The sequence below is a fragment of the Idiotropiscis lumnitzeri genome, chromosome 8 (genome assembly GCF_059441095.1).
Source record: "Idiotropiscis lumnitzeri isolate Australia: NSW breed Sydney's pygmy pipehorse chromosome 8, RoL_Ilum_1.0, whole genome shotgun sequence".
Classification (NCBI taxonomy): domain Eukaryota; kingdom Metazoa; phylum Chordata; class Actinopteri; order Syngnathiformes; family Syngnathidae; genus Idiotropiscis; species Idiotropiscis lumnitzeri.
In genome coordinates this window covers 7859886-7886234 of record NC_142398.1, presented here as the reverse complement: position 1 = coordinate 7886234, position 26349 = coordinate 7859886, and the positions used below count along the sequence as shown (strand labels likewise).

The 26349-nt window shown below is 39.8% G+C and overlaps 1 protein-coding gene across 6 annotated transcripts in view; it reads left to right on the top strand.

Moving 5' to 3' along the window:
• lrba (LPS-responsive vesicle trafficking, beach and anchor containing) overlaps positions 1 to 26349 on the top strand; it is a 199502-nt gene that overhangs the window by 152867 nt on the left and 20286 nt on the right. For all 6 annotated transcript variants that reach the window (XM_088302311.1, XM_088302310.1, XM_088302314.1 and 3 more), the window contains 3 exons: positions 2849 to 3001; positions 14390 to 14557; positions 25154 to 25243. In XM_088302311.1, the coding sequence (XP_088158437.1) occupies positions 2849 to 3001; positions 14390 to 14557; positions 25154 to 25243 (411 nt within the window). The remainder of the gene's footprint in view (positions 1 to 2848; positions 3002 to 14389; positions 14558 to 25153; positions 25244 to 26349) is intronic.

The window sequence follows — 26349 nt, the reverse complement described above, 5'->3', positions numbered from 1 at the left end:
CTTATAACTTTTCTTTTTTACCTCAACATTTTATTTTAATTGCCTTTTTGTTTGAAACCCATACAAACATTTTTCAGCCTTATTACTCTTTGAAATAAAACGCAACATTGTCATTATGTATTGCAAGGCATACACTGCATCTTGTGTTTTTACAAATGTGTGTAATTAGTTTTTGCTGTTTTTAATTATACTCAATACATTTTCTTTTGTTTTTTTCGGGATTAATATATATATATATATAATATGAAAAAATATTTAAGGTGTGTCCAAAAAAAAACCAAGCAAAATTCTTAAGATAAAGAACATGACTTATTTTTTTCCATTTAATTAAAATCCCAACAAAAATGCTTCAGATGAAAACAATAAATTAGTGCCCCCCCCAAAAAAAAAAAAATCAGTATCTTCAACTTAACCTAGACTGAACTACAAGCAAGGACTAAACATCACCTCAAACCAAAGAAGTATAGACCACAACATTTATTTCTATTTCTTTTTTTTTTCTTTTTCGTTTTTTCGGGGGTTTCTTTGTCTTTATTTTATTTTATTTATTTATTTATTTTTTTTGCTGCGTACATTGTCAATATCCGTCCGTCGACTTTTTCCACTCGGACGCACACATTCATTCCCAACGCAAAGGAGGAATTAGCGAAGAGACATTTCAATTTAGCATGGCAAGTATACCATTTAGCTTTAGCATTAGAGGCATTCATGGACGCCCCGCCATCGCTGCCAGAGGGCAAAAAGCCCCTGTGTGTTATTTCTACTTAAAAAAAAAAAAAAAAGAGAGAGAGCAACAAAGAAGGGGTGATAATAGGTTACAACACCCAGATTCAATGTGTCTCTAGCCTGGGTGACGCTAGCATGACCCCCCAATCCCTTGACCCCTAGCCTTAGCCAAGAGGCATCAGAAAAACCTGCAGAAGTTAGAGATAGCAACAGTGGAAGTGTAGCGGGTTGGGGGGGCTTGGTAAGGGGAGGGGTTGGGGCAGTGACCCATGACAGGACAGGATTGGGGATCACAAGGGCTGGCCTCTGACCAGGCCGAGGAAAGGGGCCACTGCACATTATGCTGCTTTGAGTGCAGCCCTCCAGGTTTTGCTGCCCAGTATGTATTTTGTCAGCAGTGTTGTGTGTGTGTGTGTGTGTGTGTGTGCGCGTGTGCGCTTTTTACAGCAGGCGGTGAATCCCCACGAACCGGGGGTCTCGTTAAGAGGGGGGCCTTTTTTAGTCGGAGCTCGTCTTTTTGCGCAGTGAAGACATTCACAAGTGAGAGGAAGCCCCGTGTTGTTTTTAGAGCCCTTGTGTTTACTTGCTCACTTGATGAGCTCTTTGCACTACATCGACATTTGTTTGTGTTGCTAGGAAATCGTGTTTCCCCTTTTAGACACTAACCTTTGGAACTGCGAGGTGTTTCCCGTTATTTTATGCAAGACATTTAGACTAATATAGGACAAGCCATGAATATTTTAACTTTTATTTCCAGATTGTTGCATGTTTGTGCCTGTAAAACAAACCATTTACTGAGTTTCGTTGGAAGTGTAACCAACATGACAACCAGAGAAGGCCCTTGTGGGTGAAAAACAACTATTTGTTTTCGTGTCGTAAGCTGAGAAAAGATGGAAATTGCAAAAATGAAACACCCTAAACTGGACCGAATTATTTGCATTCGATGCCCATCGAGCTGAAATCCCTGGACAGCTGTTGAATGTATTTTTCTCAAAGTATCTATGGTACGTTCGAAATTACCACTTTTAATTGGATTTGTGGTCTGAAATACATTGTGTTGTAGCGTGAAAAGTACCCTAACCTTGGTATACTCATTCGTTGATGTCAAATCTTCATTTTAACTGCGAGGAATGGTAGTGAGTGAGTTCACGACGAGGAAAACGGGGAAATGTGATGTGAGAAATGTGAGATGTGTTTTATGGCACAGGTGTTTCAGGTTTGGGTTTTGCTTGACAACAAACAACTAAAAAATAAGCAACTGTGAAACTGATGGAAGGTGAGAAATGAACTTTTCCTCTCTATGCCCTCACCGATACCCTTCTTTGGTGACGTTATTATAAAGCCAACAACAAATAAAAACATGCAAAACTGGAGTTCATCTGCAGTAAATGCTGATGCAGCTGAATTGCTTTTAGATTTGTTGAACGTGTCATTTTTCCTTTTTGAATTTTGGTAATTATTTTCCCAAAGGATTTGCGTTGGGTTTGTTCTCTTTTCATAACTTTAAAACTAGCTTTCCTATTTAGTAAAATAAGAGTAAAAGCAAAATGTCATCTCTTTTGATGTTCACAGTTTAGCGCATAGTTGTGTATAAATTCCACCTTAATCACGGCTCTTGTTTACACATCTGGGCCAAGCAGCGAGGCACCGTGGTTCATCGCGCCGTCTTAATTGGAGAAGCATGGTGGTATGGTAACAATAACACTCGAGGGCAGTTTTGTCTGCACTTGTTTACGCTCATTATACTACAAGTTCCGCTTTGTTAGCGTTGGACAACGGCCCGCGTCTTGCTGTCATAACCGGATTTCATTTTGTCGTTGTACATGTGGAATATGTTGTGTTGTTTGAGACAGGCAAATAAAACAGTCATACATGGCAAGGAATGTGCTCTTTGGTTGCTTGGTTTGCACCCATTTTAGACGTTTCCTTTATAGATCTACGTGCCCTCGAGATTGTAGCCAATGGCCACCAAATATGAACCTCTCATAGAGTTCTAGGCAGATGGGCAGCAACTTGCCAAACATTTAATGGAACGAATTGAATTAGTTTTAGTTGACAATGTTCCCAGTATGGCAGCTCACACTTTGCGTTGTCAAATGTTCTTGTTTTGTTACCGGTGCAGGAGTTGATTCCGGAGTTCTACTACCTCCCTGAGATGTTTGTCAATGCCAACACCTACAACCTGGGAGTGATGGAAGACGGCACTACGGTCTCTGATGTGGAGCTGCCCCCCTGGGCCAAGACCCCAGAGGAGTTTGTGCGAATCAATCGGCAGGTAAGCCTCGCCGCTCGCTTCCGACTGAAGGTTTCCTCTCCGCCGAGGAACAGAATGAGAATGAATTCACTGGTCACTCAAAAAGTGTGCATTGTGGCCATCTATGAGCAGGAATTTCAGCCTTTTCAATGTTTGTGGCCACTGGGACCTGCTAACCAGCCAGTTAATATGACCAGACCCCGATCATTAATCATGCAGTGTCTTGTTTTTTTTTTTTTTTTTTTTTTTTTGGTGGGGCGCGGGAGCGGGGGTTCCATCTGCATGCTTTTTGTGTCGTATTTTTCTCCGCCTCAAAGCCCGAAAATGCTTGCATATTTAGTATAGAATAAAAAAGGTATTTAGTGGTAAATAATACAGAATATTTTCAGATATATCCTTTATATTATTGGTGTTATTTCAAATGTGGCCTTTTTGTTTGTTTTTTAAGGAGGTACAAGTATGTTCCTGTTCATGTAGTTCTTGGTCTGTCCGGTATATCCCAAATTGTCTGCATCCATGACGTAAAGCCTGTCTCCTTCAACTGTGACCTTCTTTTCATGTTTCTTCAGGGATTCGTCACTAATGTATTTTGTGGGCTCTGACTGTGTAGCCCACGTCAAATTCAAAAGACCTACAAATGGTCGCCGCTATCAGCGAGTAGATACGATAAATATGATAAAGACGAAATTGTTGCTACCCCTCTGTTAATGAAAAACAAAACACAGTGATGACGGAAGTAATTGGAGCCTGATAAAAGTAATGGGGAAAATTAACCAATAGATCAGACATTGCTTTTGAATTGTGGATCAAAATTATTTGAACCAAAAACTCATAAGCGGGCTTAGACAAAAATAATGAGACTCAGAAATGATTGAAAATAATTTGTCCATTGGGACAATATCGACCAAGGTGTGTCCTCTAATTAGCATCAGGTGTCTTTAAACTTGTAATCAGTCATTCATCCTATTTAAAGCGTAGTCATTGTGCTGTTTGGGGACATGGTGTGTACCACACTAAACATGATCAAAAAAATCTAAAATATTCTTACCTTTTGTCAGATTGAAGTTATTTCTATGACCAGTGTGAGTTTTTCTTTCATTAACAGTCGTACCAACCACTGCTCGGTCCTGAAACATATCTTGAAATGTCATCACAAAACAAAGGATTTTTTTTCTGTCTGGTCATTTGAACATGAACGACATGTGAAAGGTGGCTCCTCATAGCATTGTGAGAAGAACCTTAAAAGAGGGTGCCCTGGTTTTAATGTGGAAAAAAAAGTAAAACCCAAATGGTGCCAAAGGATGAAGCTGAGGTACGGATGCGTGGGTGGACAGGCTTGCGCACGTGACAGATCGCTGGCATTTGAGGGTGTCAGCTGGCACCGTCGCGAGAGGGATGAGCGCGGCACTGAGGAGAGACGGAAGAGTGAAGGACTTAATGGGCTGTTTGGCTCACTTTGGCTGCCAGGCCCGCTAATGGCCTCACCGCAACAAGGATTTAGTCACACTCACACACACACACACACACTCCAGCCCGCTGTCTCCACTTGCGGTTATGAGCCCGAGATGATTAACAGCTAATTAAGGTCCAATCTGGAGAGGCCATTAAAAGGCTCTCAGAGTAAAGGATTGCACGTGGCGGGGTCGTCGTCACCGCCGTGCCAAACGGCAGCTTGTTTTTGTAGCTGCGAGCGCTGCTCGCCGAGCAATAAAAGTAATCCAGCACAAGTTATGACTGCTGCAACAGATACACTGCGCACGTTTGGAAACACAGCAGCAAGGAGCCTTTGTTGCCTTGAGAACAGACCCTGCCAACATCTTCAAAGAAAATCCCAGCGACATGCTAATGGTTAGCATCGATAGTTGCCATTTTCCAACCCTTTACGCAACAACTGTTTGAACACAAATTGGTGGAACAACACCATTCACTAACTGTTTAATTATTAACATCCTTTTTGATTGTTTTTGCTAGCCATTTTCAAGTATTTTATTATACAGGGCTAATATTTTTTTTTTTTTATTAAAAAACAAAAACCTTAGGGGGGTTGATGACAGGGTTAATGGTATTTTCCTAAATTAAAAAAAAAAAGATGATTCAGGATAAGTTTCTGTATTTGAATTGTATTATTTGTGTTTTGGATTCATTAAACCAGGCACTGATGAATAATAATTCAAAGAATGTTCCCAGGGTAAAAGAGGGGTTACCATTCCTGTCCCAAGTCGTAAAACTCATCCCACACATCCCACATTTGTACTCTCGGTCTTTCCCAGTCTTTCCCAAAGGACGATGAGTTGGTCTGTTTCATGGTCAAGCTGTCACTATCATAAAACCAAGTCAAAGCTCCCAAATTTGAATGAAATCGTGCCTTCAAAATCATGACAAATCAAGTCATCTCTGCTGAATGAGATGAAACCACGCTCTGCTAAACTGTCAGCTGTCAATCAAGTCTCACTGCCTACACATCCCCCATGTTTGAGTCACATAAATATATCTGCTCTTGTGGCAGGCAGATTTCCCAATGAGTCGTCAACGGGCTTTCCACACCCTGACGAGGGGTGCTCGCCACCCGCTAACTTGCTACCCAACGGGCTTCCAAAATATCTTTGGCGCTGACGGCGTGACCGGATGGCGGCCTCGTCTGCTCCGTCAGCTCGTCGCTTGGTATTGGATGTGTAGGTCCTCATAATTGAGACACTTAAGGGAAACATAGTCATCTGGATACATGCTTCCTGCTCGTTATTTACCCATAATTCAACCTTTTGCTATCGCACTGCGCCATATATCGTAACGCACAACATCCATTCAAACTGCTATTTTTTGGGGCGACTTCAGAGGCCCCCAAATTCAGGTCCAATTTCAAATTATGCGCTGTAACCCACGCCGTCTCGTCTCTAACCACCCGTTGCCACATTGTTAAGCAGATACCTTCTATCTTCTGTGATTGCATCTCATACTTGCTTTTCTCCTTTGGGAGCATTTGGTGCACTTTGCAGCTGTTGAAACACAAAAAAACACAAAGAAGCTGAAGCGTGAACGGAAACATGTCATATTAACATGACGCAAACCACATTACCGTACCTTTTAATGGCAGCCCGGCTATCATGTCACACCATGTCACTGCTGCTGGAATCAGTTCTTACTCAGTGAGAGTGTGAGTGCTAAAGTGTATTTCTTTATAGTCCAGGTTGTAGTCTTTTTCTTCGTTTTTTCCCAAAAGTCAGCTGAGATTGGCTCCAGGTCCCAGTGACCCCTCCAATTAAGATATGTGGCTTGGAAAGTGATGGATTGATGTACATTGACAGCCAGCTACCAATAACTGCGAGGAATAAAAGTGGTGCCATGACTTACAAGTTTAATCATAAACCAAAATAGTTGTTTCAAAAAGTATCTTTGCACTTTGTAATGAGTGGAAACGCAATTATTCAGTTCCAGATAGACACGAGTTGACCAACGAAGTGAACCACTAAGCAGCAGTAATATTAGTTGTTTTTTTTTTTGCAGAGAATAAAAAGTATATATTTGTCAGAATTGGTTTATTATCTGTCTTCAATTGTTGCAGCACTATTTGTGTTCAAATATCCAGCGCTTAATGGCTTAAAAGTACGGCTACACTGATTCTTGTTTTGTTAGCCCTTCTAGGATGCAGTGCCTTGGATTAGCATCAAGCTAGCAGACAATCTATTACTACCTGCTGCTTATTGAGAAATTTGCTGCCTCTGTCAAGTGGTCATACTTTTGTGCTTGCAAAAAAACTCAAATCGGATCACTTGTAGGTTGCAATACCTCTGTATTTTCATTCGTTAAAAAAAATACACTTTACAATTACAATTAGTGAAGCTGATCTGCAGATGTGGCACATCCAGTGGACCAATTACCAAATTAAAAATAAATCTAATATTGTGTCGTAAGTATGTGTTGCAGTTTGAAAATGGCAAATCTTTGGCCGGCCGAGCTGGCAAGTCATGGGCAGAGAAACTTGGATTGTGTAAATTAGAGCATTTGTATCTTGAAAATTCGATTTGACATAATACACAATGAGGGTGGGATTTTGGGCTTTCAAAAAGTTTTTTTGAATCGAAATCATATACAAATGCTACTCCTGTACAAGTTGATATACTTTATTACATAATGCCAAAGTAGCTCTCACATTTCTTTCCACACATTACCGAACGCTCACACCGGCAGCGATTCATGATGAAGCGTCATGTGACGTCTGTTTACGTTCCCATTTTATCCAACCTTGTGCATAAATGTCATTCCCACCAGCTTCTTTGCGTTCTCCACCGGGACGCACGTGTGAGTTGAGGTAAACCACCGCAAGACGTGCTTAAGCGCTGACTGAGTGAGTGTCAGTAGCCCTCCCCGTTAGCTCCACGCTAATCTACTCTTCACCATCGCGCGATGGGAACGGGGCAGTGTAGTGAGGCGCTGGCGGTGATCTGGCTAATGTCAGACGGCGCTCGCCGGAGGAGAATCTTCGTACGGCAGGGGAGGACATGTTAACCGCTTTTTACGAGTAACCCCCCCGCCGCCAACCTCCGCCTTTTCACTCGTCTCCTTCGGTGACATCACAGACGGCGAGCCTGAGAAATGTGCTGATCTACTGCCGCTGACAAAACGGCTCGCTAATGTTGTCCTTCTCTTCAATCCTCCCGGACTCTTCTCCTATGTCTTTGGCCTTATCTCGCCGTGTGTTCAACGGACAAGTCTTGTTAGTTGTTTTGGCTTCTGTTGAACTTTTTTTGGAAGTCAAGAACGTTAAGCACTAGCTGCACCGTTAGCACAGTTTAGCGATAGCTCACAGAGTTGCCAGCAATAAGCTAAAAGAGTTTCTTTGCATAAGCAGCACATATCGAATACGCAAATGTAATGATGTATCAAAAATTCATTAATATCACATTTGTGGAGTAAAAATTAGATGGAATAATTCATCACTTCAAGAGCCGAGAAAATGTTAGTTTGAGACTGAAATGGGTAAGTTGACATCGCAATTAAGGAGTAAGCGGGATAATAAAGTTAAAAAAAATAAAACAAATTCACTTACACCCACTTGACAAGGTGTGGTCTGGATCGTAGCAACTATACCCATGTCAGGCTGCCAGCATTTAAGGTGGTGGTGGGCATGACAGTTAAGTGAACTGAATGTTTTGAATCAGTTCATCAAAAAGAATCATTTGAACGATCCATTCAACGAATCGGTCGAGCTTGTTGTTGCTGAATAAGTACTAAGTAAATTAACTGAAATGCTGTGACATGAATTGGAAAATATAGAACATGACCGTAAAAAATAGGTGAATTGAAGGAGGTTTGAAATCCGTTTGAAAGGATTTGTCCCATAATTTGGGATTTTTCTTACTGAAGTTGGAAACTTCTTCAGAAATTGCAAAGTTTTTATTGTTGAAAGCGTAGGAATATAGGGATTGCAAAAAATGTTGCAATTTAGGTTACATCGCCTCCGTAACATCGTAACTCTCTTGTAAACAGTACAGTTCTTTTCCGTTTATTTATGTTCTAGATGTGCAGGATTAACATCAGTGTTTGTTACCTCCTTAAACTCCAAAATCAAACCAAACCAAGACGTTGAGTCAGTGCCATTAGTTTCGCCCATTTACTTCCCAATCAGCGTTGTTTACCCGCTTGTCCTGTGCCGTAAATTGGACCACTTAGCTCACCCTGGCCTGACGTGACGTGTTTGTTTTGACAAGATACTGGCCCAATCACTGCTCATTGGGATTCTTTTCCACATGAGTCTTCTCTTCGAGTGCATGAAGGCGGTGGAAGGTTTGGTTTCGGGTTTCAGTTTGCCAATGACTGCCGCCGTTGACCCACGGCCACAACTCTTGCAGTTGTGACCCGTCTAATTAGCAAAGCGGGTTGGAAGGTGGAAGGTGGGGGTTTCAACCCCCTGCCCCACCCCATTTGCGGTTCTTGCATGTGAATAAAGGAAACGGCTGCTCCGAAGTTCTCCTTGTTACGTCACCCCCTCTCGTCCGTGTCGAGGCGGGCCCCTCGGTCCAGGCTCTCGGGATGACTGTCGGCTTCTCATTTACAGCAAGTTAATAAGCCCTTTAATCAGAGCGCTTGTCAACCTTCGAGCCGGGGCGAGTCCAAGGGAGTTGATCCAGAGGATCGGATGACTGAAAGAAAGGGAAAAGGTGGGGTAAAAAAAAAATGAAGGCTGACCTGGAAGGAAAAGTCAAAAGGGAGCAGTTTTACTTATTCAAAAGAATTAACGGATTATTGCGCCGATTTTGGTTATTTGGATTTACATATACTGAACCCTTAGATAGTTGCGCTTCAGCACTCGCAAATTCACCTAGTAGCTGAGTTTTACTTTTGTAAACTTATCCTTTGTTATTTACTGAAAAGTAGTGGTTGGCTCTGAAAATGAGAGATGAACCTTTTTTCTAGTTATTTACAACTCAGCGGATAATTTATAAAGTGGGGTTCACGCGCACCAATTTTTAAAATGAGGAAACATGGCATGGGAAAAAAATCTAACAATTACAATTGTCGACTCAGCCATTCTGCGAGCACATCAGCAAATAAAAATTCTTTTTGTCGAAATATTTTCTGTAAATGTCGCTTATGACTGCGCTATTATCGGTTTGTGATGAACTACGACATATTCTGACTTAATCAGATGGACTATTACCCCGCTATTCACAAAGATCCATGAGTGATTGTTTTTTAATTGTCTATATTATTGGCACAAAATGGTGTCTTTCTATTATAAAAGCGCAATGAATGTCCTCCCTGCCACTCGAACATAGTTGCTTGGCAATGAAATGCGGCAAGACGGTACCAAAGCAATACTTGTCTATTATGAACACAAAAAGAGCAAACCGCATCGTTTTTCAGCAAATAATGGAGGAAAAAAATATTGAATAGGTGAAGACTCAAATAGAAAATTGGGGGCACCGTACGCCAAGAACGCAACTGTGTTGGAAACCAAGAAGCCCCTTCAAAACACGTCGTAATAAAACATGTTTTCTGTATACACACCTGACCCGTGTTAGCTTCATCTTTCTGTAATCAATATAAAACGAAAACATTTGTAGCACTGACAACAGCGCATGAAACATGTGCAACCAATTACTCGTCGAACCTGCGTAACTATTTGTATGCAGATATGTGCATTGACTTATTAGGGGGCTTTCAAATGGATTTTAGAGTCCAAAGTGTTTGGCTTCACCTTGTTCAGGTAAATCCCACTCAGTGTGGACTATGAGAAAGCCACAAACCACAACCAAACATAAAAACGTCCCACCAAGACCCATTGGTGGCCTTTCAGACTTTTGAGAAGAAAATAAGGATGACAGCCGTGGCTTAAAAGTCTCCTAACAAAAAAAAAAAATGTTCTAAGGTGACGTTTTTGAGATCACGATCAAGAAAAACTAAGTTTCAGCCAGCTGCTTAACTGATCGCTTAACATCTTGGCATCTATGGGAAGGATATTGTGTCTTTAGAAAAAAAAATAAAAATATGGTGTCTGTAAAGTGTCGGCCTTTGACAGCGACTCAGTCAAAGTGTCCGTCTGCTGAAGTCTCTTGTTATTCTATTTTTTTTTTTTTTAAGGAGTGTGGGGGCGCTCGAGGATTTTTTTTGTGTGTGGTGACATGCTTTATGTTTCAAAGGGGAAAATAATTCAAGTAATCTGACACAGTCTGGGCATGTTGGTTTTTTTGGTGTGTTTTCATTGGCATTTGTGAGTCAGCCCCGCTCAACGACTGAAAGGAAAAAAAAAAACGGACTTTAGATTTTGGAAAAGACACTTCTGACTCTTAAAGGATATTTAGACCTCAATACGTGGAGCTCCAACCCATGTGGACCCAGAGCTCTATTTTGGTTATTTTGCCAAATGCTTGAAATTGAACTCTCATAATTGCATTGCTTCTTTTTAGTTATTCTTCTTGGTCCGAATAAAGACACTTTGTAGGCTTTCACTCACTCATAAACTCACCAAATTTTGCAGCCATGTTCAGCCAGGTACGAAAATGTTTTCGGCCGAAGTCATGGGCGTGGCACCACAAAACTGTCTTGATAGCGCCACCTGGAATTAATAAACACACTCAGCACCCAAAGTCAGTTTGTGAAATAACATATCATGCATATACTTTGATATTTCAGTTAGGTTATTGTTTGTGAAGGTAATCGCCCCACCGATGACAAATGTGAGTCCCATCCGTGTACTTTGTCAAATATGAAACAATCGTAACTTGGGATTGTGGTGACTTCTAACCCCCCCTAGCCCCATCATGATTTACATAAAGGCTGCTAAATTATTCATTAATTATCTCAGCAGCCCCTGTGGATGAGGGTGGCACACAAACTGGATACTAATTGGCCCATCAATAATCCCGCATGCTTTCTAGTGATGGGGGCACTCGATCCCACCTCAGGAATCTGCTATCTGGCCCAAACCTTCTGCTCCTTCAACACAACACACGCAACCTGGCATACAGTCAAGTGTTAGCGTTACTTCGCTTCACTGTACCTTATATTTCATAGTTTTTTTTTCGTAACATGAAGAAGCATCGTTTTAAATTGATAAAAAAAAAAATAAAAAAAAAGTAACTTAAAATAATAGCCAAACTACTCATACTAAGAAGTCTCGCTGTAGTTTTTCCAGTCTTAAACACGTGCAAATTTATTAGCTAAAGCAAGCCGTCGTAGTTGGGCAAAGAAAATTTTAGCATAGTAAATGATGGGTTGTTTTTAATTGTAAGTACTCATTGGAATACGATTTAGGTTTTCAATTGATTTGAAATTATTTTATTCTGCGCAATATTTTTTAAATTAGTAATTGTTGTCTCACAAAATCTTCTCCAGGTCTCACATGAACTTTCTCTTTTCGATCCAAGAGATCTAGTCTTGTGAAATTCCAAAGCTTCATCCTTCTCTGTCCTATGACAGACTCCAAACAAAGATAGTCTTGTATGTATACTGGCTGGAGGCCCCGGTGTTACACTGACTCTTAAAATAGTGAGTGAGTGATTTCCATGCGGGGGGAAGACAGAGAGAGCGAGAGAGAGAGACGTGAACAACAAGGTTTCATACACTTGCTGAGATGTGCTTCCTTGACCCTACCCTGACAATTTATTTAAAGCTCGTCTGGCTAATTTACTAATCCACTTACGGGCACCCAACAGTATTAGAAGATTGATCCGAGTGCAAATATTTGGAGTCGATACTCACATTTCCACGTCCACTGAACTCCCCATTCGAATCACCGATTCTTGCACAGCCCGACTAACAAGAAAAATATTTTTTTTTTTTCATCTAAATGCTGTGAAATTGCATTCCCCAATTGCAGTTGAGTGGCCCTTAAGTGGTTCTGAATACATAAAAATGTTGAAATAGTTACTTGCGTAAAGAAAAAAAAAGTCACACTAATTTGAAAATAATTTTGTGGGGTTATGTTTTGAAATGTCCTATTAAGGGTTCTTTCTTGGTTCTGGGGGAAAGGAAATTAAAAAGAATGAACACAATATAACATAGCATCAATTTCTATTGCTACTGTATTCCAAATTTTTAAAAAAAGTGACTTAAGTACAAAAAAAAATAACTGTTATGATTCAAGAATTCTATTCTAAAGTTGATTTCTTTTAGCATTTCCACGTTGTATGAAGGGTTACTTCACCATAAAAAAATTCCCTTTGAAATAGTTTTTGAAAGTGATTTAAAAAAAAAAAAAAAAAGCATACGCTTAAAAAAAAAGCTGCTCTGTGCCTGAGTTGCACTCTTGTTTTCTCCCCGCAGTTTCTTATGTGATTGCGAGCAAGTAATTAAGAGATTGGGGACGAATTAGCAGCGGAATGAGCTGTCAGAAAGTCACATTTAAGTGAGGGATGCGCAGCAGCTCCACCGTAAAAATTTAAATGATATAAATTGCAGTTTAAGTGCAGCACCGCCTAATGTTTTGCTGCAAATTAATGTGACACAAGGCAGCAATGACAATCAAGGGCTGTCTCATTCTAATTTGGTCGTGCTTAGAGGGGCTTTTGTGGCGCCGACAGCTTTACACAAATTAACACAATTGCCTTCTTTTTACGAGGCCGCCATAAATGCTTTTTCCCCTCCTTGGCTGGCTAATGAGGAGGCAAAGCGGCAAGCATCTCGGTGTTCTGCAGTAGAGGGAAGAACAAAGACGGCGGCCTCGCAATGTCTCCCTAATGAACAACAAGAGTTCCTTTAATGGCCCGATGCTCCCTTGTATGATCAGATATGGACGCGTTGTGCTTTGTGTTCGTTAGAGAAATTATTGGCAGGTTGCACGCGGGACTGGCTTGCTGACATTCTCCGAGGACTTGACGACATTTAAGGAATTACCGCTCCTCGCTAATGACATGATGAACATGTTTAGGGACGATGGCGTACATCTGTCGCGTCATCATCGGCATGTCATCAAGACATCGCCCTGTATAAATTTCAGACTCGCCAGCGAATTTGGATAGCTGAAATATAGGGAGATTATATTAAAATATTAGGGCTGTCAAAATGAAAGCATTAACTCGGGTGATTAATCCCAAAAATTTTAACGCAGTTAAATATTTTAACTGTTAACTCAGTTTGATTGACTTAAAAAATAGTTTGCATACTTTGCAAATATTGTGCCATATTAGCTGTCTTTAGCACGTCTCAGAACAAAACACTGTTTTTAAGTTCCCACTGGGCCTTGCAAACTAACACTGCTGGAGTGTGGCGCTTGTGGGCAGTTTTGAGAAATGTTTTGAAAATAAATGTCTGTAAAGATGTCTGCATTTAGATCGTATTCAAGAATCCAAGAAAGCTATTAGAACAGTCTTTGAATTAAATATACTTCATATTTGGTGATTTTGCATCAATTCCAAGATATTATTCAAGTACTGTTATCAGCTTCGCAAAAAAATAGCAGTTGAAAATGTGATTAATCGTGATTAATCATGGAATTTTTTTGTGATTAATTGGTTAAAAAAAATTTATCACTTGACAGCACTATAAAAAAATACAATAAATATATTTATGAAATAAGGACTTTAGCTCCTGTTCCATCCAATCACTTTGAGGAGACAAAAAGAAGACTCTCGTCTGCACTGCCTATCCTGTCGTTCAGGCGCAACATTTTCGGCATTCTGAGCATAGAGCTCGTCGTCCATGTATCCCCTCCATGAGCCGTCACCTTACTGTGGTGGAGGGGCTTTGCGTGTCCCAATGATCCTAAGAGCTGCGTTGTATGGTCATGCAAACAAGCTCCTCTTCCTCCAACTCTTCAAACACCTGGATCCTCTCGGATAAATTTAAAATTTCGCTTCCTGAGTCGATTTTTGACTTGCATTGTACACTTCCCACGTGGAGCTCCTGGGATCCAGCTAATGATTGTTGCAGGGATTGTAAGGATTGTACGATTGATGTAATGTTGTCTTGCAGGCTCTGGAGAGCGAGTTTGTGTCATGCCAGCTCCACCAGTGGATTGACCTGATATTCGGCTACAAGCAGCAGGGGCCCGAGGCCACTCGAGCCCTCAACGTCTTCTACTATCTCACTTACGAAGGCGCGGTCAACCTCAGCTCCATTAGTGACCCCCTGCTCAGAGAGGTGAGACGCATATTTGGGAACATCCAATTCAAATTCAAATATGTATACCTTTATATTTTTGGGGGGAATTTTGCTCACCATATGAATTGTGGAGACCCACAAAAAGTGAAAGGACATACTAAGCCTGCTATTTTGATTTAAAATGACCATTTTGGTTTAAGTGTCCGCCAGAATTTCCAATAGAATCCAACCTCCAAAGCCAGTTTAGTTGAACATGAAATTTGTTATGCTTCTGAATCGTGATTATACCAACAAAAAGAGCACATGCTGAAAAGGACTAACAAAGCCTGTTGTTTTGCTTTAAAGCAACCATATTATGATCATTTTGGCTATTTCCAGGTTTCCACCAATGATGGACTTTTCCTTAAATTGCAATCAAAATTAACCTTGTATATTAGACACATCAACAATGCTCATGTGAGGCTTTGTTATTGTGTTACGTTTAAGAAAACTGTAATCAACTCAAATCAGAATGTGGGCTACCAGCCATCTAAGTCAGCAATATGCTTCCTTGCCTGATAAAGGCTGAAGTTACATTACGTTGAAGAGCATGCTGAGTCAGCATTGAGCACACACACACATTAGGGCATATGGATATATAATGTGATTATTATAAAAGCACGTTTGCCTTCGCTGCGTCTGTACATCGTGGAGATGCCATTAGTTGCGATGCTAAATCGGTTGCACGCATGAACAATGCACGATGCAAATTTTGCTGAGCGAAGCAATCCTCTACCAAGTCTTCCACTGCAACGGCTTGCAGCCGCCGCCTTGGCGTTCATTCATTATTCATGGCCTCCGTTCTGAGCGCACGAGCCCGAAAGCGACGCGCACCAAACGCTGCAAAGAAAAACGCAGCCGCACAAACAACTTCCTGACAAGTTCACCAATCTGATGTGAAGTAAAAAGGCGAGCCAGCAGCCAGATTGTTGGCCGCGTTCCCGTCAGCACTTTGAGTTTTGGGGGCGGATCTTCATGCAATTATGATCGGCTTATAAAAAAAAAATGTGTACATGCTTTTACTTTAAGGATAAGGGCCAAGGTGAGGGTTTTATATGGATTATGTACACTAACCAAAATAGTATGGTTTCTCATGGATTGAAGAGTGTCCGTCGAGCCCAAAAGAATAAAGGCCTTAATTGGCATTTGAGATGCATATTATAGAATTATTTCACAATTTATCATTTGTTATAATAATTTGAATTATGTCATATTCTTTCTAGGTTACTGAATAACTGGGACATGCTTTCAAAAAAGAGAAACACTTTTCACTCAATATTTTGTAGAGAGCAAGTTTTGATGGGATGGAAACTTCAAATACATTTACAGTATAAAAAAATCTGGACCAAGCCTTACCATTAACAACAACAAGAAATGAATTGAATTGGCACTACATCCAAAAAGTTAATTGCCTATATTTTTCAAAACATTTTAATAACTCAACTGACAATATAACCAAAAATAAATGTTTTTACATATTTGATTTTAAAAAATAAATGAAAACGCATCTGAAGTCCATGTACATCCGCCTGCGAGTACTCTTGTAGCTTCCACTAACAACCCCCGGTTAAGCTTGCTCTGCCCCTCTCACTATCACTGCTTTCCTAATTAGACACATTTTTACAGCATCTCAGAAAGAGCGAAAATAAACCAAATGCTTGACTTTTTCCGCCAATGTTTGAGGATAGTTTCCATAGAACGCGATATTGTCTCATTGTAATTTTCATTTCAAAAGTTGTAAATGTAACAGATTGTGAAGCTTATCCATACTATGTACACTTTGTGCATCCGAAAGGGAGTGCTAGCTGAACTTTACTGTATTTGGGGTTGTGGGGGCGAATTGGAATAAAAGAGCAATAATAATTAAAGCGAGGGTCTTTTGAGCGGGATGGAGATGAGTTGCAGGTTTACAAGGAGACACCGCATGTCTTGAGATGCCCTTCATGCTCACTGACTGCAGCTTCACGGGCACCAGGGGTGGATCTTTGATTTATCACCTCATTCACCCTAATTCCCATCCAGATGTGCTTTGGCCTTAAAGCCACACACACACACACACACGCACACACACTCACGGGCATACGCATGCAGATTCATGACCGTGCCTTGGCGGTCATTTGCCCACGCACACGCACGCACACACACACACGCTCAGTCCAAGCCCATTTCCCACTCTTTTGGTTTACACGCAGTCCCCAGTAATGGATCAGTGCTTCTTCATTATTTTTGCGGGTCATAAATACATGCACACACGTTTGAGGTACTGTCAAGCTGCTGGTGCGTGTTATTTAGTCTAAAAAGGGCTTGAGCGTGAGATGGTGGTGTCCCCACACGTTTGTATTGTGTTTTTCTTTTTTGTTTGTCACTCTGTTTTTGCTTTCTGTAATTTTTTTGCTTGTGGCGAAGCAGTATGCCAAACACTTTTCTAAAATCTGTTGTTTTAATTTCATTTTTAAATCATTATTAGGAGGGAGAAAACATTTTATTTTTTTATTTTATTTTTTTTACATTCTTTATATCATTTATTCATTTATATATCGTATTATTATAGAATTATTAATCTGTTTTGTCCCCGGAAGTGTCACATGACAGTTGGTCTTTCAGCATTAGCCGAGCAACTAGGATGTTTTGTTTACTCCAAGAGGGATTGTATTACAGCCTTTTTTGGTTCATACAGTATATTTGAATTGATTCTGGGGCTGCAGACAAGCCCAAGATTTTTGTTGTTGCAGTTTCCCTTGTCTTGCACGAGGCAGCAGCCGATTAGGTTTTTTTTTTGTTCTGCTGACATTTGTCCTGAAAATGTCATGAAGATGTCCCAAGGAAAGCATGTTTTCAATGTGTTAAGGTCAGAAATTCACATTAATTCCAACAGCAATTGATCTCCTCCCTTTTTGCTGGTGTTTGAATCACATATCCTAAAATTGATCATTTTTACGTGCTTTTTGAGCTCTAGCCAAAAAACTGTACGACTTTCGATTTCCTGCTGGAGGATCACATATGATATAGTAATAAAGTAATAGTTAAAAAAAAAACATTGATTCATTATTTGATTATTAAAACAACATATTTTATGGACACATTTAAACCTATTTTTCCACTTTATCTCCAAATTACCCGGCCCATCTGTCCTTTTTAGCACGCAACAGTTTGCCCTGCCCTGCTCGAACACACCCGGCAAGTGGAATCTGTGAGCCTTCACGTCTCACGTGTCATCCTTCGTCTGAGCACCTCAATTAGTTAAATAAACCCATGCCATGTCGCCCCGGCTCTTAATTTCAATCCTGTGGGCGCAGCGGGCGGAAGTGGTGTCATGGGGGCCTGAGGATCGTCACGGACCCCCGAGTGGTGTGCGGGAGCTTTGAGACGACAAAGGGCGTGTCCCCAGAGTCGGCCATTACCAAACGCCATGCTAGCTTTGAGAGCGACTTGTGGTTTCTCCCGGAGGCTGTTTTTCGTCAGGCCAGCGAGACGCACATTTGTGTTTGATTGGTGTTTGGTAGGAAGAAGTAGTTGACCGGGGAAGTGGCTTGTGTGATCCTGGTTGCTTGGTTTGGTTTGGCTATGTTGTTTGGCAGCTGCGAGGTCCCATCTGGCCCAGTCCAAACTCGCAGTCAAGGACGTTTGTTGATGCTTTGCATTACATAATTTTATTTAAAAAAAAAATAAATAAAAAAAAAAAAAAGGAAAAAAAACTTCATGGCCAAGTTCATCGAAGAGTGGATATTAAATAAAAAGTTTACACACCCCTGTTTGAATGCCAAGTGTTTTGTTTTTTTTAACATGTAAACATCATGAGACCAAGATAAATGATTTCCAAACTTTTGGCCTATAACATGCACAGCTCCATTAAACAAATAAAGAAAATGTGCACCCCCTCTTATAACTGTGGATGTGGCTGTGTTCAGAATTAATCAAAAACATTCAAATTCATTAAATAGTAGGGATTCATCAAAAATCTATATAATATCAATTTAAACTGCTTAAAATATGCATCGTTGTAAAAAAAAAAAAAAAAAAAAATTGAATTACCGATTCGTCTCGGCTGCATACTCACAATGTCTTGCCACACAAGTGCATTAGCAGTAATCTATGATGCAAAACTGAAGTATTATGGGTAGTGTAGTTTCATGGTGCATGATTTAGTTTGTATCTTTTTAACGTCACCAAAAATAGCTTTGCAAAAGGGATGCGTAGACTATAACCACTAAGTTTTGCAACATTTACAGTATGTTCTGTGTTTCATCTGCATTTTGACTTTAGAAGCAGCATTAATGCACTCATTTCTTGGATTTATTGCACATCAGTTTAAGTAAACTGTTGTGTTTTATTTGTTCATGGTTATTCAGCATTATTTTAATAAGTTGATAACATTCTCAAATTTTAGCATTTTTTGAGTTTTTCATACTTATCTTTAAAAGAATGGCACCTCTGACAAATACGCCACGTTACAAAATACTAAAACTAATAAAAACTAAACTAAAACTAAGCATTTTTCCCCAAAACTAAAACTAATAAGAACTAATGAATCTCTTCTAAAAACGAATTCAAACTAACTGAATTATGAATAAAGTCAATATGAAATAATGAAAAAGCCAAAACTATGATAATCCTGCTCTAACCACAGCATACGGATTTATAATGTGTTTGCGGAACATGAGTTAAGCATTAAAATCCCCCCGTTTTTGTACATCCAAGTGGCCGGCCATTCTGCCACATGCTGTCGACTGAAAATGACATCATATGTGCTCAGGGCTCCGTTAATGACCAAGCATGGCTCAGCTTCAGACAAGAGGTGAGCCGTCATTGGTTGTTACCTGAGCCCTGAGGAACTATGATGTCATTTTCAATCGATAAAAAGTTTCAAAATGCAACAACTACCAACCCAAACCAAGATGCTCAAAAATGGGTGTATTTTATTTATTTTTTTACTTCCCCTTTAAGTCAATTTGAATCTGAAATTTAATGACACACTTGACCAAAAATAATAAGTGATCCAAATGGCCTCAATGCAGGCTGTAAAATCATATTGGTGTTTGATTTGCTAGCTCAAGAAGCATGCACACACGCACACACACACGCACACACACATGACTTTGCTAGACTGACGCATACACATTCATACACGTGCATGTTTATAAATGAATGGACAAAAACGGACAGGATTGTGTGTGTTTTCCATCTCTCAGGGAGTTTGGAATATCTCAGCACAGTTTGGGGAATGTTGCCGAGACCGCTGCAGAAGCATGATTACTTCCTGTCTTGCCCCTCTACTACGCGTGTGTGCGTGTGTGTGTGTGTGCAGATGCATTAATGCACATCTGTGTTGCCTCTGACCAAATAAAGAAAAGCACACAGCCGATGTCGCCTTCTCACGGCCATGCAGGGCTACCCCCTCTTTTGCTCGTGATTACGGGAAAATCCTGCAACTTCTCACAAGGCAGAGCCTAGTCGGGATTGCGCACACCCAGCGGAATTTTGCAGGGTTACAAGGAAATGAAAAAAAAAATAATTCCACTGGTTGTTTATTTAGTTTTTGGGTACTTTACAGTAAATCTCTGTCTTTGATGAAGTCATATTTATTGGGAATTTGGCAGGCCATGTCTGAAGCTGTTATTGTAAGGCTACATTATTTTTTTTTTTATTTTGGGTATACCGAGTGTCCACATAAAAGGTCAAGTGAAAGTCAAAATAACAGGTGGCGCTATAACCAGCTGTTCTTTTTTGCTCTATGATTTGGTAACATTAAAGCTGTACTCGTAGGATTTTCAGTTTTCTCTTTGCAACTCACCTACACCCAAAAAATGAAATTGCACACTCCTTTCTTGGTGTGCAAAATACAGATTCTAAATGATGATATCATCACTTCTTACCTTTGGAGTAGAAAAAGTCATTTGTGCGTCACTTTTCTAGTCTGATCTCAGTACTCTCCATCGCTCAAATTTCTGGTTGAGACTCTGAGGCGACAATGAGAACGCGCATGACAAAAAAGAAAGAGAGAGAGAGAGAGAGTGCAGGAAATTCAAACCCGATTCCAGTCTTGAACTTACTTTCCAGAGGCTTGCAACAATTCCCTTTGTGTATGTATAAGATGTGTGAGTCAAAAATGGTCAAATGAAGTCAATTGTAAAGATATTTTGGAGGAAAATTCTGCTGAGTGCAGTTTTAATAGCAAACGGAGTTTAGAAAAAATGCATAATTCCCAAAGATATCTTTTTATTGAGTTCTTTTTTTTAATAATTTTTATTTTACTCATTTGTCAATGTATTTTTTTATTTAAAAATGTACTTGGACTAAGTTGAAATAATTTTCCATTTTTTTTAAATTAATAATTATCAACGTAAAGTATTTTTAATGACAATGTGTGAAACAAATTCGTACATGGTGAATTTTACTTTGAGGTTGTTTTATTTATTATTGTCATTATTATATTGTATTTAGTTGTTTAGTTATTTTAACTTACTAAATTGGTTTTATAAATATTTTTTCCCTTTTTTCAGATCAATAAAGTAAAATTGTAATATTTGAATAGAAGATAAAAAAATCACAGCACAATTAAAATCAAACTTGAATTAACTTGAAATATTTGTCAAATGGTTGTTCAAATATAATGGTTTATTTTTTTCCTTTTTTAAATAGTGAACAATTTTTTTGTCAAATCACAAATGTTTTTTATTAATGATTAAAAATAATTTGATTAAACTTAAAGCTACTTTTTCCTTATTGAATGGCATTTTTTTAAAGAAATAAAATTAGAAAGTATAAGACGCAGTAATAGAGAAGAAAAAAATTCAATCATACATATGACATCATAAAAAGGAAACCCGCCAATAAATAAATAAATTGTGGGTTGTGATGTCTCATCTCCAACGAAATATTTCTGTGAGTTTTAATTAAAAAAAATTTTTTTGTTTTTTTTTGTCTGAATGTATATTTATTTAACACTTTAATTGCATTGATTTTTTTTTTTTATTAGCCCCATTGTGTTGTTGGCACAGATTAGCATAAATTTGTCATGTTTGACATGCGGATCCGTGTCGTCAAGTGGCAGCGTACATTAAGCGACGACGTCCGGGTCGGGGGTGACACGGCATCAGAGGGCGTCGCCGCCATTTAAATGTATAGAATATAGAAAAGCCTCATCAGACACGGGCCAGCGCCCCCAAAAGAGATTGGCCTTGGCCACGGTCCCTCCCCAACTCCACACGGATTAATCACCTGCGTATAAGACGGGATGTGCTGACCTACAGTGGAGCCCTCGTAAACGTCATAGTAATGAAGACGGGTTGAGTGGCTGTGAGGAGTCGCTTCCACACATTAGCTGATGCTGCTCTTCTCTTCCAGTCTCACAAACGGCAATCGTGCTATTTTGGTCAATTTCATCCCAGTGTTGTTGAATGTCAAATCATTGTCCACAAGCTTTTTGGGTGTGGGGACCCCAAGGAGGAGAATGTCGTTAGCTTTGTCTTGTGTTGTAATATATTTAAGTGTAAAAACAAATTAAAATGAAATTCTGCAGATTTTTGCTGATTTTAAGAGGTAATATTGGCCGAATAATCGGTCTGACCCCAAAATACATACAGTGCCCCTGTTTATCGCAGGGGGGGTGTTCGAAATCCACTAAAGTTACAAACAATTTTCACCCGATAGTTTGACCCCTTGCACACCCTTTAAACACATTCAAACTTATTAACATTTTCTTTTATTTTTAAAGTAAGCCTTTGCGCCTGGAAAAACGACGTCACTTATGGCAAAAAATGAAAGGCCTTTGGAAACATTTGCTTATCTGGTGAAAAAATAGCGGAATAAATGTTTTTAAAAAAATGGGTCAATTGGACCCTCGGCATAACAGGAGGGCCGATGAAAAATGCTTAAGCAGAGCAGAAGGCAACCTTTGTGACCTCGACTGATGCACTGCTGTCCTCTCACTTAGCACGCCGGACGGCATGGAAAATGTTAGCGTTGTCCTCCGTGAATGGATGTTGCAGTCTCCAATGTTTTCCCACAGTTCGACGGGGTTGGCGAGGCGCTCTGAAGGATCTCTTTCACTACGCTCACGCTTATGCGTGACTTGATTTCAACAAAATAAAGTAAAGGCACGTTTTTGCCGCCATACTAACAGCACAGACAATTGTGTAAACAATCGGGCGCTGTCTCACTCAATGAGGTCAACCGTTGATGTAATGCAACACGTTAAAGCAGAACCCAAACATATCATAGTGACATGTTGAGCTAACTTAGCGGCCTACATCTTCGCTGTGACTTGAACCCCCCCTTCAGTTTTACGGATTGACATGAAAGTAAGTTAATCAATCATTGGTCTATCAAAATACAACATATAAAATGGGTTGGAGGACCTTGCCTGAAACTGAACATGTTGTCAGCCATTTTGGCTTAACGTGGCTATTTTTGGATGAATTCCGCAGTTAGTACTTGGGCACACTTCTCCCAGAAAATTGGATAAAATCAGGCCCAATTGGAAGCAGGTATGAGATGGATGGCTAAAGTTAAATCGTGACACGTTCTTGCCTAGGCATCTAATCTGGGCATCGGTTGAGCTCTTTAGTGAATTCCAAGAAGATTGAGGACACAGCTGTGGAGCCTTTTTCAGCCAGGTGCGGAAGAAGGTCTATCTTTTCCAAAACCATCCCTATTCATATACCGCCTTAGCCGCGCCCACGTCGTAGTCGTAGCGCAGCCTAACTGAAACAATGTGTTGGTATGTTTCTATGTTTGTCTGCACGGTCTTAACTGGTTTCAACTTGTAAAGGAGGCCGAAGCTAACACTTTGGTGATTTTTTTTTAATTTATTTATTTATTTTTATTAGATTTTTTTGAATTAACTATAAATAGTGGCTTGGAAATCTTAAAAAGAATTACCCTTGAAACAGATTTCATTGATTTCATGAAATATGGTGAACATGTCTTTCATCATAAAATGTAGGAAAAAGTCCAATAGACTGATCAGGAAGTCAGCTATGTTAGTTTGATGCTGCCATTTGGGACAAATTACCTTTAGGAGTTCTTCAAAGCGTCGAATTTGGCCCAAATCATTGCTTTGAAACTATTTTCATAATACAGTACACAATACACCCATTTTACATGGCTTTGATATACATTTTACACCGTTTAATTTTGGACTCAAGACAAAATACTGAGTAGTCATATTGAAAAAAGAACATTTTGAATTCAATGATGTCATCGATTCCCGACTGGCGCTTTTGATGAGGCTCGAGTCATTTTTGAGTACGTTGTCGTGTTCAGGAAATATGCTTTTAACATCAGCGTGCTTTCAAGTCAGTGCGGCAACGAGGCTGGTGTTCATCATGCAAAATAGCACTCGTGAGCCTGCAAGCGTGAGCTGGCTCTCACGGACCGTGGCGAGTCAGCCGACTCTCACAAACTGTCACTCCCACGCAGGCTGACACGCCGTCATCGTTTTGGCCCGTCCAGAAACTTTGATGCGGCTCATTTTTGTGTCACCTTGCTCTTATCGTCCTCCCGTTTAATTGGCTTCGACCTTGATTTGTGCTGTCGCCTCAAATTTATTTGAGGATTAAATTTGTATTGTTTCAGTCACTTAAACCTTTTGTGCGTTCAGAATCGCATTTGCGGTTAATCTGCTGCCAAATCGACTAGAGAGTGTATTTCTGCCATGGCTGTTTTGAATAGATTTGTTTTTACGCTATTTACATGGCACATGTCAAGTACTTTTACACGTACATATATATATTTTTTTTTAAAAAGTTACTTTATTCTGATAAATACCAGTTGTATTTATTGCAAACATTGTTCATATAACTTTTCCAAATTTCATTCTAAAGCATTTTCCTATTTTTTGAACACTTTTATTAATTTACTTTTTACGAGTGTAGTAAAATATGTAAATTTTATATTGTTGCAATAGATGTGTATAAAATAAACATGCATAGACTTACTAATAAAATATACATGAACATTTGGACATCAAAATAAATCTAGTGACAATTTTTTATTATTTCTTTATCATTGCACTCCTAAAAAAACTGTCATATATTTTCATGACCTTTTTTATGTGGTAAATGTGAAATACTTTTACATTTGTATACAATGCATGTGGGTGTTTTTACCAACATACCCCCCCAAAAATTCTAGGATACATTTTTTGAATAGTTCATCTCTGAAATACTTTACACAACAGTACACGTGTTTTGCGTGGCCAATACACTGTTGTCAAAAATCAATTTATTTTGGTGGCCTTTTTACATGGACAACATCGTAATCTGTAAGGTTGCTTGCTGGTCTTCACTCTATGGAGTGCTGCAGCCCTGGCGACAGTGAGCGCTGTGATAATGTCCAGAGGCCGCTTGGCCGGCGTCGACTCTGACATTTATGGCCCTATACCTCTTCATTAACACCACCTAACCAGCCTGCACGCCGCCGCCCTCCTATTCCGCGTGCGTTGGATGAATTGGCGTGTATGTCAAGGGGGTGAGAAAGTGTTTTCATATGAGCAAGAGTGTGCATTTATCCGCACGGAAGCTGATATGAAGTGATAAATATTTTTGAGGCGTATTAGAGATGACCGTTAATGTGCGTAACTGTGTCTTTTTCTAGGCTGTCGAGTCTCAAATCCAAAGTTTTGGGCAAACCCCCTGTCAGCTGCTCATCGAGCCCCACACACCCCGAAGCTCAGCTATGCAAGTGGTAAGTGCTTTTTTTTTAAAAGCTTTAATTCATAATATTGTATATGTATGTAGAGCGAGAGAGCGATTTTTAAAAAATAGCCTTTAATGGCAGTTAAACTGATCAACATTTAATTTGGTAAACATGTCTTTCATAAGCGGATATGCAAAAAAGTCTCAAGGACCCAAGAACAGGAAGTCAGCCAATTTTCCTGACATAGCCAGCTTTTTTGGGGAGCAAATTTCAAGAAAACTGGCCTGTAAAATGAAATAATTAGAAGGAAAAAAATTAGCCCCTAGCACCAGTTTCACCGATCAACAAGAAATTAGGTGTCTTCAGGACCCATGTCCGAAACTGAACAGGAAGTCAGCCATTGTGGTTTCAAAGTGCCTTTTCGGGACGAATTCCATAACAAAGGCAGCATGGAAAGTTAGAAAACATAAACTCCGACAGCAGTTTCAATGATCAATATAATATTTGAAGGAAATGCCTTAACAGGATGCGTGAAAAAGTCTGTCAAATTTGGTTACTGCTAATGAATGAAGTTATTTTCATTATTTACATACACTGGTAATGCGTAGTTTATTGAAATCGAAAAATAGAATTATTTATTTATTTATTTATTATTATTATTTTATTTGATCTTTTGATCATATCTTCTTTTCCCGCCTCCCCAATTTCCCACGGCCCAAGTTGGAACACATCAGCAAAAAAGCGTGAAGTGCAGCCGCTTTTTAAGGGCCAAAAGTGTGGCCGCCTGCGATGGGCCCCGAAGCCCCTGGAGTCCTTATTAGCGCGGTGTCTCTGTGGTGCTGACAGCTGCCCGTGGACCACCACAAACACGCACACACGTCACACTCAGCGCTTCACATAAGAGCTAATTCAAAAGAGATGTTTGCAAAGTCAAGATTCTTTACCTTCTTTAGTCTTTTAACGCCATTTGAGCGTGTTGCAAAGAGTGTCGGCATGTGAGCGAGTGCTAATGCTACTGTCAGTGTGGCTGCTTAGCTGTCACACACACGCACGCACACATCAAGTGGATTTACTTTTCTCTTTGATGTTATACACGGATCTGATTGAGAGTTAAATGCAGCTTCATGATTCATGTGGGTTAAAATCAACAATAA